Source organism: Phyllostomus hastatus, unplaced genomic scaffold (assembly GCF_019186645.2).
Source record: "Phyllostomus hastatus isolate PE091 unplaced genomic scaffold, TTU_PhHast_1.1 phas_scaffold_317, whole genome shotgun sequence".
Taxonomy (NCBI): domain Eukaryota; kingdom Metazoa; phylum Chordata; class Mammalia; order Chiroptera; family Phyllostomidae; genus Phyllostomus; species Phyllostomus hastatus.
The window spans coordinates 15,336,637-15,353,969 of NW_025334023.1; the positions used below are offsets into that span (position 1 = coordinate 15,336,637).

Below are 17,333 nucleotides of genomic sequence, written 5' to 3' on the forward strand. Positions count from 1 at the left end.
CCAGTGGCACAGAAAATGCCTGGGATGTGGGCCCTGTGCTTTACAAGTTCACAGTACAGTGTGTGTGAGTGTGTGTGCATGCGCATGTGTGTTAGGGAACCTTACAATTAAACAGGTAGTTATAACAATGGCTGATAAGTCTTCTATATGGAGGAGCACAGGCCCATCTCTTCATATGGAGGGGGACCTAAGGGAGTGTGATGCTAGGACAGGCTTTTCCAGGAGAAGATGACTATGAGCTGGCCAAGTGAGACTCGAGGGTGAATGGAGCCCGTGTATTTTATGCCTCTACTGGTGCCTCCATAGAGGCCCAAAAGGAAAAAAAATGTGAGTGGGTCAGTATAGAAAGTCAAATAGGAAGTGACTAGGTATCAGGCTGACTCGGGAGAAGGAGTTACACCACCAGGGGCCTTTCCTGCCAGGCAGAGAAAATTTGGCTCTATCCTGTCATAGCCAGTGGAGAACCTTGAAGACGTCTAAGCAGGGATTAAAATGATTGCATAGTTTCTCTTTTTCAATTGGTTCCTTTGGAAGATTTTTCTAATTCCTAACATGTAGAATTTACTGATTCTGCTTCTGGGACCCTCTGTTCCCCTATAGACTCCTATGCTGGCACTGCATTGCTTTACTGAGCTTCTCTGCTTCCAACTCTGTCTCAGCAGACTGAGAAACTGAGTCCTCAGAAACTGTCTTTTAGTTATCTCTGCAACCCCATGGTCTGTAACAGTGCTTGCCACAGAGCAGGCACTCAGTGGAAACTGGACTCAAAGAAAAAGTTTGGTTTTAGAAAAAAAGACATTTCTTATATATTTAGAACAAAGCATTGTCATATGAAATCTAGGTAATCAAGTCAACAAAGCAAGTGGTCTCACCATGGGGGTGGTGTGAGCTCTTAGAGCTGCTCCCCACCAGATGCATAATCTACCCCCTAGCACTGCACTATGTCAGGCACTGTGCTAGTCACCAAAGGAGAGATGAATATTTCTACAACAACATCCGATGTGAAAATATTGCCCATGTACACAAAACAATCTCCATATCCCCAGGGCCTAGCACAGTGCCTGGCTGTGCTCAGTTCTCAGTGCAGGCTTGTGAGTTTAGTAATAAATGAAGAAGATGCAAGCAATGTGTGCTAAACGTAGGATATACATAATACATGTTCTGAGTCCAGATGAGGCCAAGTCTGTGAGATTGCTTAATCTGACAGGGTCTCCTTGAGGGCCCTGGGCCTTGGAAAGCAGGAAGGATCTGAAGAGGCAGCAGGAAGAGAAAGGGGTTTCTAAGGAGGGAGAGATAGCATGAATCTTATTTCACACAGACTAATAACCCCTTAATGAAATCTGAGCAATTGGAGATCATCAAAACTCTGATAATAGTTGGGTTATATTGGAATTCACACAAGAGAACCAGGTTTCCAGGCAAATTGTAATTTTGGCGATGGATGTGAAAGGACTATCAGTTGCGTTAGCAAACAGCCTAAGGGGGCCCTCATGACAATGTTAATTAAAGCAAACTTAATTAGTTAATTAAAACAAAAGTGGCAAATGGTAATTTCTAAAATTAAGGTGCAGGCCATGGTAATGTTTTTTCCAGTAAAATTCCCAGGGAGCATTTTACTTTCTGAGAAAATTTCTGATGTACAGCAACAGGCCCGTGTCATTAATTCAGCCACAGAAGGCCCACTGCCTCTGAGACCCTCTGCCCCGAGACCCTCTGCCCCGAGACCCTGGACATTCTGACTCTTGTAAAGCCAGAACTTTAGACTCACCACAAACAGTACTTTATTAGGTCCCAACTAGTTCTGTGTTTGTCAATCTGCAGCTGAAGTGAAGGCCTTAAACGGAAGCATGGTATTATCTGCTTGACAATGATTTGATGCGGCACCACGCATGCTGGGAATTAGTGTCTAGAACCAAAATGTTAATCACAGGGATCACTATACATTGGTGGCATAAATAGTACGTTTCTATATAAAAAATCTATAGTGACTCACTTCCTTTTAAATAAAAATCTGTGCTATTTAAGTGAATTGAATGACTGACTCTGGGCATTTTTTTGTGTTCTAGGGTGAGCCTATTTAATTTCCCAGTAAACCCCTAGATCTGTTAAAAGTTGCTGCATTCTCCCCTTAGGTATTTAGAACACTGAAGCAATCTCTATGATGGAGGTAGAAATTGGCTTTTTCTGTTACCCTTCTCACTGAAGATAGGATTTACTCTTCAGAAGCATGCCTTCTGATGATGTATTCCCCAGTGAGTCCCCTTGTAGTATCAATTCCCTAGAATGTTAACCAAGTTACTGGAAAAAATAGCCCTGTATTCAAATGCTTGGGAAAACATTGAAAAAAAAAAAAAAGAAAAGATGAACAATTGGTTTCCACACTGCAAGACTTCTTAATGTTTATTTACAGCAAAAGGATAGAGTAGTGAGAGGTTTGTTTTTTTATTCCAAACTTGTTTGACCAACTGCATTTTTTGTTTTTCTCATGGAGCAGTATTTGTGAGACTTGCTTTCCAAAAAATACATTCTGGGAAATGGTAAGCTCAAGTGCCAAAGCTTTCCAAAAAATACATTCTGGGAAATGGTAAGCTCAAGTGCCAAAACAGCTGAGGCTTAGTATAAAAAGTGCTTCATAACTGACTTATCTATGGGCAAGGCTTCTAACCATGCTGCACCTCAAATTCCTCTTCTGAAAAATGGGAATATTTTTGCTTCTACTTTCAATATTTTGTGACCATAAGACATTTCTCTTATTACCACCACTATTACTATTAGGTGCTACCACCTTCCATGGTAGATTTGCTGTTTTTTCCAATAGCTTGACCCCTCTCCCTTCTGCCTTTCAGTTTCTGTTATGGAGGATGTAAAAGCTAAACGCACACTCTCTATACTCATGCAGCTAGAGATAGCTGTATGAGATGATTGTGTCCATGAAACATAAGGACACTTTTTGTGGGACTCTGAGAAGACTGTTGTTTTCCCTAATAAAAGGATGCCATGCATGGAGCCAGGACAGTCATCATGCAACCATGAGCAGAGGTATACAGAATAGCAGAGATGTCAGCTCTGAGTCACTGAGCCTTGGAGGAACACCGGGAGCAGTTTACCTGCATATATTTTTGTGAAATGAGGAAAATGAAACCAAAAAATCATGTAGGCCTATGAAAATCTGCCTTTATCTTTCTTGCAGCTGCACACAAATCTAAAAATTTAAGCTACCATTTTTTGAGTACTTTCTATGTGGTGAAAGGAAGAATTTAACACACATCACTTCATTTAGTCCTCACAACAGGATTAACTATCTACCATTTTATAGTGGAAGAAATGAACTGAAGTACCTGTTCACAATCACACAGCACCCTAGATCCCAATAGATTGGATCATTGGCATATTACGGAATTCAAGCCAGAGAAGCATAACTAATGGGGGTAATTTAGAATAAAACGTGAAAGTATTAGAAGTACCCAAGTTCACTTGTTTGCTGTTATTTAAGCCCTAATGTGACAGGCAATGTGAAACACACTGGCCTTTATAAAACCATAAACTAAACAGGGAAGTTAAATCCAGGCATAACCACTGTCATATGTCATATATAATTATATTAGTGTTTTGAATGTCTTGATTTTGAATCACAAAGAGAAACACTTAATTTGATAGCTCATGGGAGGCATACAGAAAAGGTATTTTAGTTCAGATCTAATTTATTTCTTAGGACTGTAGCTTAAAAGGGGGAGTAGGTATGGTATGTATGTGATTTAAGGGTATTATTGTTTTCTCTGGCCTTTCTTCTTCTCCATGCAAAAATCAGGTTCAAATCTGTACATCCTGGTTAATGGCAAAACAGAATTCTCTATATAATCTGACTGTAGTCTGCGTAGACATGACCACATGATCCCATAGACAGATATGGATTTTTTAAGACCATACACAGAAAGCCCAACAATTGCCAAAGGTCCCTCCTTACTCCTTTTGATAGCCTACTACCCTAATGCACTGACTGCAAAATTCAGTGATTAAGAAGTTCATGGCCTTGCAGGGAAAACAAATTAAAATATTGCCCAAACCCAGAGCATTCCTATTTTCTATTGTCATTCTCAGTAAATTTTGTTGTTGATGTTCCTTCTTTCTTTACTGAAGTACAAATGATATAGTTGAAAATAGTAATCTAATATTACTAGTGGAACATTAGAGTTATAGCAAAACATGAGATCAATGGATGGGATGAATGGCCTGATTCTTTGTCAGAAACTGGTGACCACAGGAGTGTGGTGGGTATTTGTGATACAGGTCACTGTAGGCTTAATTTTATGAAAGTAGAACCACTAGAGGGTAGTAGTATGTGTTCAACCACTTGAATACAAGACAAAAATCCCTACCACATCACCACCTTCCCAAATCCATTCATTCAACAAATGATTATTGAGTATCTTCTATATGCCAAGCACCCTTCTACATACTTCCAGGCACTGGAGACCCAGTAATGAATAAGGTATATAAGGCCCTCACTCCTAAGGAGCTTACCCTGCTCAAACCAGGACAAAGGGTGTGCTCTACAGTTTGCCAAGAAGTTGGATAATGTAAGGATGGAAATGCCCTGAAAAACCCAGGCTGTATCAATGTGTCTATAGATCTGTACTGCCTTTTATTATGTTTTCATTAGTGAGATCATCCTGGTGGCATACCTGATACAGAGATTTTCAGATATTGAAGAAGACTGACTATTGTTAACTTAATAGCAAACACTTAAAAAGTGCTTACTATATGGCATATGCACTTTATACACATTAACTCATTTAGTCTCACAATCACTGGATGAAGTATGCATTTGAAGTACGCATGATGGTAATGGAGAGATCATCTCCATTTATCAGAGGAGGAAACTGAGGCACAGAAAGGTTAAGTGATTTGCCTACAGTTAAGTTACACAGATAGTAAGTGATGCTGCCAGGCTTCAATCCCAGTGCCATCTAGTTCTGGACCCTGCTACTTTCAATAAGTATCTACTGTGTGCCTGGACTTCACACATATTAAGCCTTTCTCTCTTTACAGTTTTATGAAGTCGGTGAGATGATCTCAATTTGGAGGATGAAGAAATTAAGGCTGAGAGAGAAGAAATGGTGCTCAAGCTCAGGAGAACCTGGCTCCAAAGCCAGTGCTCTTCATCACCACCCCACGCTTTCTCTAAGGAGACTGCCCTCAAGAGTCTTGGGAGTGCTTCAGCACACACTCACAGTTCTGTCCCTTTGGCAACCTGTGTGTTTTATTTATCAGGATGCCAAGGAAGATTTTATTTACAGAAAGAGTTTAAAGAAAGGCTGATAAAGTAAGTTTGGAAAAAATAAATTATCTTCAACAAATAAAAGGCTGATTTTGCAGAAGTTTCTGAAAAAGAATGTTTTAGAGAGGAGTCAGGAAGGCAGATGGAAAATATGCCAGCAGGTTTGAGATATGGAAGGTCTTCTGTATATAGAATGTAGCATCTCCAGGATTTATTGAAGAAATAAAAGACAGGTTTTTTTTGAGGTTTACACTCTAGTTGACTACCTTGTACAAGGTGCATGGAAAGAGATGAGAGGCATGCAGGGCTTAAAAATAATTGAAAGAGGGAAGGATACACATAAATAATGCAAATGAATTGGGCCATGTGGATAACACTAAGTATCTTGTGAGTCCTTTTCAGTCCTCAGCAGGCATGGTATCTTTACCATCTCCACATTTTGGGCTTTGAGGAATTAGGGCTGATAGAAAATAGGACTTTTTATATAGACTAAATGATGGTATAAGAGAGTTGTTCAAGCTACATTATTTAGCCATTTGTCTTCCATTTGAAATATATTTGTCTTCCCCTTATTTATCTAGATTTTAGGAAAATTGTCAAATTTCAGTACAATTAGAAGATGAGTCATGATTAGCTCTCTTGATAGGCACTTCTTAATGAAAGCATATCCTTATTTCCAATTCCACAACCTATATAGCTTTTTTCACACCTTCAAATTTGTTCGCAAGCCATTGATAAGATGTTTTCATTGCCTTTTGAAGTAACTTATGGGGGGCATTTATCACATAAGATAGTCTTTCACGTGTGTGTGTGGGGGGGCATCACTGACTATTGGCTTCAGATTCTTTTCAGATGGCTGTTGCCTAGTAACCATACCTGTGGCACTGAACTTGGTGGGGTGGGATGGGATTGTTGGCAACAGGGAAAGTGGGAGGCTGGCTGGTTGTTTAGGAAGAATGTAGTCAAAGCTACTTTATTCTCTTGTCTCTTTCATCTACTCAGACATTTCTCAAGAGTCCAACTTGCCCATTAAGAACTAGAATATAAATTCTACATTCTCATACCTCTATGGACTGGACAATCAGTAACTCTTCTGGGCTTGAAAAAAGTTCAGGCACATGCGGGGACAGTTGGAAGTGTGAGGTTCTTGGTGTTCTGTTCTCAGCATAATCTTCTTTGTTAAAAATAATTTTCTCTACTCTTTCCTGGTGAACTAGAATTTAGTGCACAAAGTATCTCTGTCCCCTCAGGACCTGGTGGGCCTTGCCTTGGCTCAATGACTTAATTGTATTCTCCCTGCTCTCAGACTTCACCCACCTTTTACTATAACTTTGCTTTATCAGAGGTCCCAATTTCTATGTTTCTGGCTTGGCCTAAGTCCCTGGATCCACATCCAATTAACCCCACAAAAACCACTCAGTGAAAATGTCCAAAATCCCTTTCCCAGCACCATGCCTCCTATAGTTTCACTCACTCAGATATTTTCCACCTAAAAAAAAAAACAAACAGAAACAAATGCCACTGCTTCAGCCATAGGGCCAGTGCCCCACAAGGTCCCCGCGCCTTTTACCTTAAGGTTTCCCCAGAGGAGCCTCTCCTCTTCCATAGGTTGACTAGGCTGCTGGATCTGCTGGCTGCCGAGGATGACTTGCCATCCCCCACGTGCATGCGCACCACAGTAGAGGTGGTGAAGGCGCTGCGCACGTTTCTCTCTGGCTTGGCCAGGATGATGTACACCTTCGGCACAAACATGCAGCCTAGAGCTACTGTGGCACTGAGGCTGACTGAGAAACACATGGTGATAATTTTGTAATTGCTGCCAAAGTAGATTGGCACAAAGGCCAGCCATATAATGCAGGTGGTGTACATTGTGAAGGCTATATACTTGGCCTCGTTGAAGTTAGCCGGGACATTTCTGGTCTTGAAAGCATAGAAGGTACAGCTCAAAATCAGCAACCCATTGTATCCGAGAGGAGTGACAACTCCTAGGTTGGTGGTGTTGCAGATCAGGTAGACTTCCCGAATGCTTGGGTAGTCGTGCATTATATCAGGAGGCTCCATTATAAAGAGGGCGACGATGATGCCCAACTGGATGCATATGAGAATGAAAGCAATCACCAGCTGGGCACAGGCACTCATGAATCGGGGTTTTTTGGTACAGATTTTCTTCTTGCTGCCAGCCAGGATCCTCGCAATGCGGTTGGTCTTGGTTACAAGGGCTGAGTAGCTCATGGCTGGGGAGAGACCAATGCCGATTCTCTGAAGGTAGCAATAAATCTGTTTGGGCTTTGCAATGAGGCAGAAGGTACATAAGTAGCCCAGGCAGATGCCAGCAAGGATAATGTAGCAGAGCTCCCTGCTGGAGGACTTGACTACCGGGGTATCACGGTAAATGATGAAGACTGCGGTAACAAACAGGGTGGCCAGCAGGCCAAGGCAGGCAAACACCACAGCTGCAATGGGCTCAGGGTCACCCCAGCGAAGGTACTGTACTGGGATCAAATCACAACCTGCAAAAACACAGACACATATTGAAAAAGAAGGAAGAAATGTTTACTTGGGCCAGTTGTACCTAAGTTACAAGCAGCTGCTTATGACCCTTTCACATTGTCTCCAATCTACCATTTCAATCACAGGAACCCACACTACTCATCTCTTCATGTACTCATTCATAAAATATTTATCTTTATATTATTAATTCATATTCTGTGATAAGAGCTGTTCCTGTTCTGAAAACAAAATGATGAAGAAAATGAACATGTTTTCCTGCCTTTATAAAAAATAATCAGGTGGGAGAGGCTTCTAAAAAAATTACAACTATAATAAGGGCCATGAAGAAGTATAGTATAGATCCTGACCCAGTCCATAGGAGCAATAAAGTCTTCCTTCAACCCGAATTAGCTAATTAAAATATTGATTTGGCTGAGTTCGGGAATTTGATAGTTTTGGCAAACAGATTAATTATAAGGAAAGAACTAGGAGGCACTGGAAGCAAGAAACAAGGAAACTATACAATAGTGTGATGAGTGGCCTGAGATAAGTCTGGGAGCTGCAGAAGAGAAGATAGTGTGTAAAAAAAGGAGGAGGTAGTAGAGGAAAATGGACCCCAAAGACAAACAGTTGGCTTGTATGGCAAATGCCAACATTCTCAAATTATTCTCTACTCATGCCTCACAGGTTTCTTTTTTTAAATGTCATTTTATTACACAACAGAAAAAAAAGGTGATATAATTTGGCATCATTTAGGTTACATGCCTTCTTTTTAAATTTCTTTTTTGAGCTGATTCTCTCTAGCTAATGACAGAAGTTCTGCTTTGGGTGCCATATAACATGTTTCCTTTATCAGTTACTACATATGGCATTAGTAGCTCATGGCCAGAAAGGGAAACAAGTTTTCATTTTCCTCTCTTCTGTTTTTTCTGCTGTTCTGCTAAATCTTAATTGTTTTTATCTAAATGTAATTAACACCCTAATTACTAAATGTTTTGCATATGATAACATTCACCACTATTTTCACTTTATATATTTTCTTCAGCTATTCATGTGCAACTAATTAACATCATGTGTGAAGCTAAAAAAAACCCCATTAGATATGTGTGTTGGAAGAAATGTACATAAAGCATGCCTCTAATGTGATGTGATTATTTTCACAAATTTACCAGAATTTATATATTTAAATGAATGTTTTTTCATTAAATCTGTACCACTCAGAAGTCTTTATGTTTAGTTAAATGATGCTGTCATTGCACAAAATACTTTTGCACTTTTCCTTGGAATAGCAAATTGGATTCTGATTAGAGTGTTATAATCACTGACTGAGTCTTACAATTGGATAAGATCTTAGAGTTTCCAAAAACAGATGTGAACCACAATCATTTGGAGAGCCTACAGAAGTACAATTCAAGGGTATAAATTTAGGAGATTTTGAATTAGTACATTGGGGTGGGACAAAGGAATCTTAAGCTCAATGACTACATAACTGGTCCTTGTTCCTTGGTTGGCAACCGAGCCTTATAGACGATCAGGTGGACTTCTCATCCAGCATGCAAATGTCTTACATACTCATTCAAAAATGTGATCACCCTAACCCTACCTAAAGCTTTTCATGAACTACATTGTCTTATAGCCAGGACTAGTGGTGGGGGAAGACAGATTGGAAAGGCAGGTAAGGATGGCAGGTGGAGTCTAGAGGCAAAGGAGCTGGTCAGAAAGGCTATCACAAGAGGAAAGTCAAGGGATGATAGGTCAAAAACTATGAGTCACTGCACTTAAGACAATACTCAGCTAGTAAAGATACTTTAGAGCTCACATTGAAGAAATTGTGAGGTAGACATATAGAAGAATCAGGAGAGAGTCTTCACACTAAGTTGATGGCAACTCTATTAACTAAGATAAAGACTGTAGGAAGTAAAGGTCACATTTATGGGAATGATATCTAGTTCCAGTTTGGCGGTGTTATGTTTAAAGTATCTATGATCTACTGAGGACATGGTAACAGAAGCTTAGAAGAGATATCAGGATGAAACTTATAGCTTTAAGAATCACTTGCTTAGAGTTCTGGCCAAGATGAATGTGTAGATAGAAACCCTTTGCTTCCTCACACAATGAAAAGGAGAATAACAACCAACCTAAAATCAATTGATAACCAAAAGCACCAGAAAATCAAACTGCATGGAACTCTAATAACCAAGGAATTAAAGAAAAAAATCAACCAGAACAACAAGACTGGTAAGGTGACTGTGTGGGCAGATTCAGAAAAACCACAGCAAGGTGGCTGAGGGGCGAGGCTGACTGCCGAGCTTGGGGGAGCTAGCTGCAAGGGAGGGACTGACATAAAGGGAAAACTGAGACTCAGAGCTGACTGTGGGCTACAGCTGGGGTTGCTGCAGTGGGAGATACTTCCAGTTGGACACAACAGTCTGTTGGAAAGTGAGCTAGAGAATGAGCAGACAAGCTACTTTGCTCCCTCTCTGGTCCCTCCCTCATGGGTAGTGCAGCATAAATGGTTGCCCTGCCCAGGTGAATACCTAGGGCCCCATCCCTTACAACTTATCAAGTACACTAAGACAAAGAAATATGGCCCAAATGAAAGAACGCAGCAAAAGCTCAGAACTAAGGCATGAGGAGATTACGAACCTATATGATGGAGAATTAAAAGCCCTCATAATCAAAATGCTCACAGAACTGATTGAGTTTGGTTAAAAAATGAAAGAACAAATGAAAGATACCCAAAATGAAATAAAACAAAATATTCAGGGAACTGACAGTGACAAGAAGGAAACCAGGATTCAAAGCAATGATTTGGAACAAAAAAAGAAATAAACATCCAAGTAGATTAGAACAAGGAAACAAGAACCCCCCAAAAAGGAAGAGAGGCTGAGGATTCTCTGGGGCAACCTGAAACATTCCGATATCAAAATTATAGGGGTGCCAGAAGGAGAAGAAAAACAGCAAGAAATTGAAAACTTATTTGAACAAATAATGAAGGAAAACTTCCCCAGTCTGGCAAAGGAAATAGACTTCTAGGAAGTCCAGGAAGCCTAGAGAGTCCCAAAGAAGTTGGACCCAAAGATGAACACACCAAGGCACATCATCATAAAGTTACCCAAGATTAAAGACAAAGAGAGGGGAAGAGTGATAAGCATTTGAAGGCCCCTCAGTCTGCTAAAGCCAGCAAGACCAGAAAAACTGGTCTGTCCAGTTAGAAACCAACAGGAGAGTAGGAGGAAGCTGTGAACACCAGGATACATGAAGGAGACTGAATCACTGAATCTCACAGGTATTCTACCACAGAAGTTCACACCATAATCACAGGGAACAAGAACAGATCAATTTAAGAAACAGAGGCTAACAAGAAGAGTCTCACGAACAATGAGAAAACAAAGAAACAATCCCCAAATGAAGGGAAAGGAGGAAGCCTCAGAAAGAATGCTAAATGAAATAGAGGCAACTCAACTGTCAGATATTGAGTTCAAAACAATGATTATCAGGAAACGCTATGAATTCACAATGAGCTACCAGAAACTAGAGGGAAACTACAACGATTTCACTGTAAACTATATCAGCATGAAAAAGGAAATAGAAACTATCAACAAGGGCCAAGAGGAAATAAAGAATACAATTTCTGAACTGAAGAACACAGTAGAAAGAATGAAAAGCAGGACTGATGCAGCAGAAGACCAGATTAGCAAATTGGAGGACAAAGTAAAAAAGACCACCCCGAAAGAGCAAGAAAAGGAAAACAGGCTCAGAAAGAATGAAGAGGGATTAAGAGAAATGCAAGACAATATGAAACATAATAATATCTGTATAATAGGGATACCAGAAGGAGAAGCAGAACAGCAAGGGATGGAAAACCTATTTGAAAAAGGAATGATGGAAAACTTCCCTAATTTGATGAGAGAAAAAGTCACACAAATCCAGGAAACACAGAGAGTCCCAATCAAGAGGAACCCAAAGAGGCCCATCTCAAGACACATCATAATTAAAATGGCAACATTTCAAGACAAAGAGAGAATATTAAAGGCAAAAGGGAAAAAAGGAAGTGACATACAAGGGAGCCCCAATAAGGCGAACAGTTGACTTCTCAATGGAAACACTGCAAGCCAGAAGAGAATGGCAAGAAATATTCCAAGTAATGAGAACCAGAGGTCTGCAACCAAGGATACTTTATCCAGCAAGGCTCTCAATCAAGATAGAAGGCCAAATAAGAAGCTTCCCAGACAAAAGAAGTCGAAAAGAATACACCTCCACCAAACCAGGCCTGCAAGAGATTCTAAAGGGACTGCTTTAAAGAAAGGAAGGAAAAAAGAGAGAGAGAGAGAGAGAGAGAGAGGAACACACGTACATAAAAGGCAATGAATAAGTACCTATCAATAATAACCTTAAATGTAAATGGATTAAATGCTCCAATCAAAAGACATAGAATAGCTGAATGGATAAAAAAACATGACCCACATATATGCTGCCTACAAGAGACCCACCTCAAGATAAAAGACCTGCACAGGCTGAAAGTGAAGGGCTGGAAACAAATTTTCCAAGCAAATGGACAGGGGAAAAAAAAAGCCGGGGTAGCAATATTCATATCAGACAAAACAGACTTCCAAAAAGGGGCCAAAAAGAGAGACCCAGAAGATCACTTCATAATACTCAAGGGAAGAATCCACCAAGAAGACATAAATATTGTAAATACATATGCATCCCAACATAGGAGAACCCAAATATATAAAGAAAATCTTAGAGGACTTCAAGAAAGATAGTGAAGCAACACAATTATAGTGGGGGATTTTAACACCTCCCTGTCAAAAATGGACAGATCTTCCAAACAAAATATCAACAAAGATATAGTGGCATTGAATAATACCCTAGATGAAATGGACTTAACTGATATATACAGGACCCTCCATCCCAAAGAAGCCAAATACACATTCCTTTCAAATGTACACAGAACATTCTCAAAGACAGACCACATGATAGGACACAAAACAAGCCTCAAGAATTTTAAGAAAATTGAAATCATACCAAGCATTTTCTCGGATTACAAGGGAATGAAGCTAGAAACCAGCCCTAAGGAAAAAAACCCAAAACACTCAAAATCATGGAGATTAAACAGCATGCTATTAAACAATGAATGGGTCAAGAATGAAATTAGGGAAGAAATCAAAAGGTTTCTGGAAACAAATGAAAACAAACTCACAACAACCCAAAACTTATGGGACACAGCCAAGGCAGTCCTGAGGGGGAAGTTCATAGTGATACAGGCCCACCTAAAAAAGTTAGAGACATTTCAAACAAACCACCTAACCCTATGTCTACAAGAACTCAAGGAACAACAACAAAGACAGCCCAGAGCAAGCAGAAGGAAGGAAATAACCAAGATCAGAGCAGAATTAAATGACATAGAGACTAAAAGCAGAATTTTAAGGATCAATGAATCCAAGAGCTTGTTCTTTGAAAAGATAAACAAAATCGACAAGACTTTAAGCAGACTCATGAAGGAAAAAAGAGAGAAGACCCAAATAATCACAATCAGAAATGAAAGAGGAGAGATTACAACAGATACCACAGAAATACAAGGATTGTAAGAAATTACTACAAAGAACTATATGCCAAGAAATTTGAAATCCTAGGTGAAATGGACAAATTTCTAGAAAAATATAATATTCCAAAACTCAATGAAAAGCAGAAAGCCTGAACTGACAAATAACAGCAGATGAAATTGAAGTAGTAATCCAAGAACTCCCACCACACAAAAGCCCTGGGCCAGATGGTTTCACAGGAGAATTCTACAAAGCATTTAAGGAAGAGCTAACCCCTATCCTTCACAGACTATTCCAAAAAACTCCAAAAAGATGGAAAACTACCAAACTCTTTATGAGGCGAACATCATCCTAATTCCAAAACCAGATAAAGACACAACAAAGAAAGAAAACTTCAGGCCAATATCACTGATGGACATTGACACTAAAATCCTCAACAAAATACTGGCAAACCGCATCCAACAATACATTATAAAGATCAAACACCATGACCAAGTGGGATTCATTCCAAGGATGCAAGGATGGTACAATATTCACAAATCAGTAAATGTAATAGATCACATAAACAAAAGCAAAGATAAAAACCACATGATCATATCAATAGATGCAGAAAAAGCATTTGATAAAGTATAGAACCCATTTATGATAAAAACACTCAGCAAAGTGGGAATAGAGGGAGCATTCCTCAACATAAATAAGGCCATATATGAGAGACCTACAGCCAACATCATACTCAATGGCCAAAAATTAAAATCTTTTCCACTAAGATCAGGAACAAGACAAGGCTGTCCACTTTCACCACTTCTATTCAATATAGTACTGGAAGTTTTAGCCATAGCGATCAGACAAGAAAAAGAAATAAAAGGCATCCAAATCAGAAAAGAGGAAATAAAACTCTCACTGTTTACAGATGACATGATGGTGTACATAGAAAATCCTATAGACTCCACCAACAAACTTTTTGACCTAATAAATGAATTTGGCAAAACAGCAGGATACAAAGTCAATGTCCAGAAATCAAAGGCATTTCTGTACACCAACAATGAAACAGCAGAAGCAGAGATCAAGAAAAAAATCCCATTTGAAATAGCAAAAAGAAAAATAAAATACCTAGGAATAAACCTAACCAAAGAGGTAAAAGACCTGTATTCAGAAAAACTACATAACACTGAGGAAAGAAATCAAGGAAGACACAAACAAATGGAAACATATACCGTGTTCATGGATTCGAAGAATTAATAACATCAAAATGTCCATACTACCGAAAGCAATTTACACATTCAATGCAATACCTATTAAAGTACCAATGGCTTATTTCACAGACATAGAACACACATTTCAAAAATTTATATGGAATTATAAACGACCCCAAATAGCTGCTGCAATTTTGAGAAAGAAGAGTCAAGTAGGAGGGATCACAATACCTGACACTAAACTATACTACAAGGCCACTGTAATCAAAACAGCCTGGTACTGGCATAAAAACAGGCACATGGACCAATGGAACAGAACAGAGAGCCCAGAAATAAACCCAAGTCTCTACGGTCAATTACTATTTGACAAAGGAAGCAGCAACATAAAATGGAGTAAAAATAGCCTCTTCAACAAATGGTGTTGGGAGAACTGGACAGCTACATGAAAAAAAAAATGAAAATCGAGCAACAACTTACACCTTATACAAAAATAAATTCAAGGTGGATAAAAGACTTAAATATAAACCCTGACACCATTAAAGTCCTAGAAGAGAACGTAGGTAGGAAAATCTCAGATATTTCACACAGAAACTTTTTTGCTGACATGTCTCCTAGAGCAAGGGACATAAAGGAAAGAATAAACAAATGACCTCACCAAAATAAAAAGCTTTTGCACAGCTAAAGAAAACAGTATCAAAATAAAAAGAGAACCAACTGTACGGGGAAAACATATTTGCCAATGATACCTCAGACAAGGGTTTAATCTCCAAAATATATAAAGAACTTACACGACTCCACTCTAAGAAGACAAGTAACCCAATTAAAAAATGGGCAAAGGACTTGAACAGACACTTCTCCAAGGAGGACCTACAGAGGATCCAGAGACACATGAAAAGATGCTCAATGTCGCTAGCTACCAGAGAGATGTAAATTAAAACCACAATGAGATACCACTTCCCACCAGTCAGAATGGCCATCATAAACAAAGCAACAAACACCAAGTGTTGGAGAGGTTGTGGAGGAAAGGGGACCCTTCCTAGTGCACTGTTTGTGGGACTGCAGACTGGTACAACCACTATGGAAAGCAATATGGAACTTCCTCAGAAAACTAAAAATGGATCTGCCTTTTGACCCAGCAATTCCACTGCTGGGACTATATTCTAAGAACCCTGAAACACCAATTCAAAAGAACCTTTGCACCTCGATGTTCCTAGCAGCACAATTTAGAATAGCTAGGTGCTGGAAGCAACCTAGATGCCCATCAGTAAATGAATGGATCAAAAAACTCTGGTACATTTACACGATGGAATTCTATGCAGCAGAAAGAAAGAAGGAGCTCCTACCCTATGCAACAGCGTGGATGGAGCTGGAAAACATTATGCTAAGTGAAACAAGCCAGGCAGTGAAAGACAAATACCATATGATCTCACCTTTAACAGGAACCTAAACAACAAAACAAAGAAACAAGCAAAATATAACCAAAGACACTGAAATAGAGGACAGGCTGATGGTGACCGGAGGGGAGAGAAGAGGGAATTTAAGGGGACAGTGGGAAGGGTTTCACAGGGAACAAACTTAAAGGACACATGGTCATAGACTAAGGGGGAGGGTGGTAATGGGAGGGAAGTGGGGGCGGGTGGGTAGGGGGAACTGGATTGGGAGTAAAAAGGAGAAAACTATATGAACAATGATTAATAAAAAAAAGAATTTGGTTGTTAAAAACACACACACACACACACACACACACAAAAAGAAAACAGTATCAAAATAAAAAGAGAACCAACTGTACGGGGAAAACATATTTGCCAATGATACCTCAGACAAGGGTTTAATCTCCAAAATATATAAAGAACTTACACAACTCCACTCTAAGAAGACAAGTAACCCAATTAAAAAATGGGCAAAGGACTTGAACAGACACTTCTCCAAGGAGGACCTACAGAGGATCCAGAGACACATGAAAAGATGCTCAATATCGCTAGCTACCAGAGAGATGCAAATTAAAACCACAATGAGATACCACTTCCCACTAGTCAGAATGACCATCATAAACAAAGCAACAAACACCAAGTGTTGGAGAGGTTGTGGAGGAAAGGGGACCCTAGTGCACTGTTGGTGGGACTGCAGACTGGTACAACCACTATGGAAAGCAATATGGAACTTTCCTCAGAAAACTAAAAATGGATCTGCCTTTTGACCCAGCAATTCCACTGCTGGGACTATATTCTAAGAACCCTGAAACACCAATTCAAAAGAACCTTTGCACCTCGATGTTCCTAGCAGCACAATTTAGAATAGCTAGGTGCTGGAAGCAACCTAGATGCCCATCAGTAAATGAATGGATCAAAAAACTCTGGTACATTTACACAATGGAATTCTATGCAGCAGAAAGAAAGAAGGAGCTCCTACCCTTTGCAACAGCATGGATGGAACTGGAAAGCATTATGCTAAGTGAAATAAGCCAAGCAGTGAAAGACAAACACCATATGATCCCACCTTTAACAGGAACCTAAACAACAAAACAAAGAAACAAGTGAAATATAACCAAAGACACTGAAATAGAGGACAGGCTGACAGTGAACAGAAGCCAGAGAAGAGGGAATTTCAGGGGAAAATGGGTAGGGTTTACAGGGACAAATTTAAAGGACACAGGGACAAAAACTGGGGGGGGGGGAGGTGGTAATGGGAGGGAAGTGGGGAGGGTTGGGTAGGTGGGCTGGATTGGGAGTAAAATGGAGAAAACTGTACTTGAACAATGATGAAAATAAAACAAAGGAAAAAAAAGACAGAGAAAATTCTAAAAGCAGCAGGAGAAAAGGAGAC

The 17,333-nt window shown here is 39.7% G+C and overlaps 1 protein-coding gene across 3 annotated transcripts in view; it reads right to left on the reverse strand.

The window, feature by feature from the left end:
• Positions 1 to 17,333, reverse strand: part of GRM5 (glutamate metabotropic receptor 5) — a 475,017-nt gene that overhangs the window by 48,427 nt on the left and 409,257 nt on the right. For all 3 annotated transcript variants that reach the window (XM_045818291.1, XM_045818292.1, XM_045818290.1), the window contains exon 8: positions 6,849 to 7,788. In XM_045818291.1, the coding sequence (XP_045674247.1) occupies positions 6,849 to 7,788 (940 nt within the window). The remainder of the gene's footprint in view (positions 1 to 6,848; positions 7,789 to 17,333) is intronic.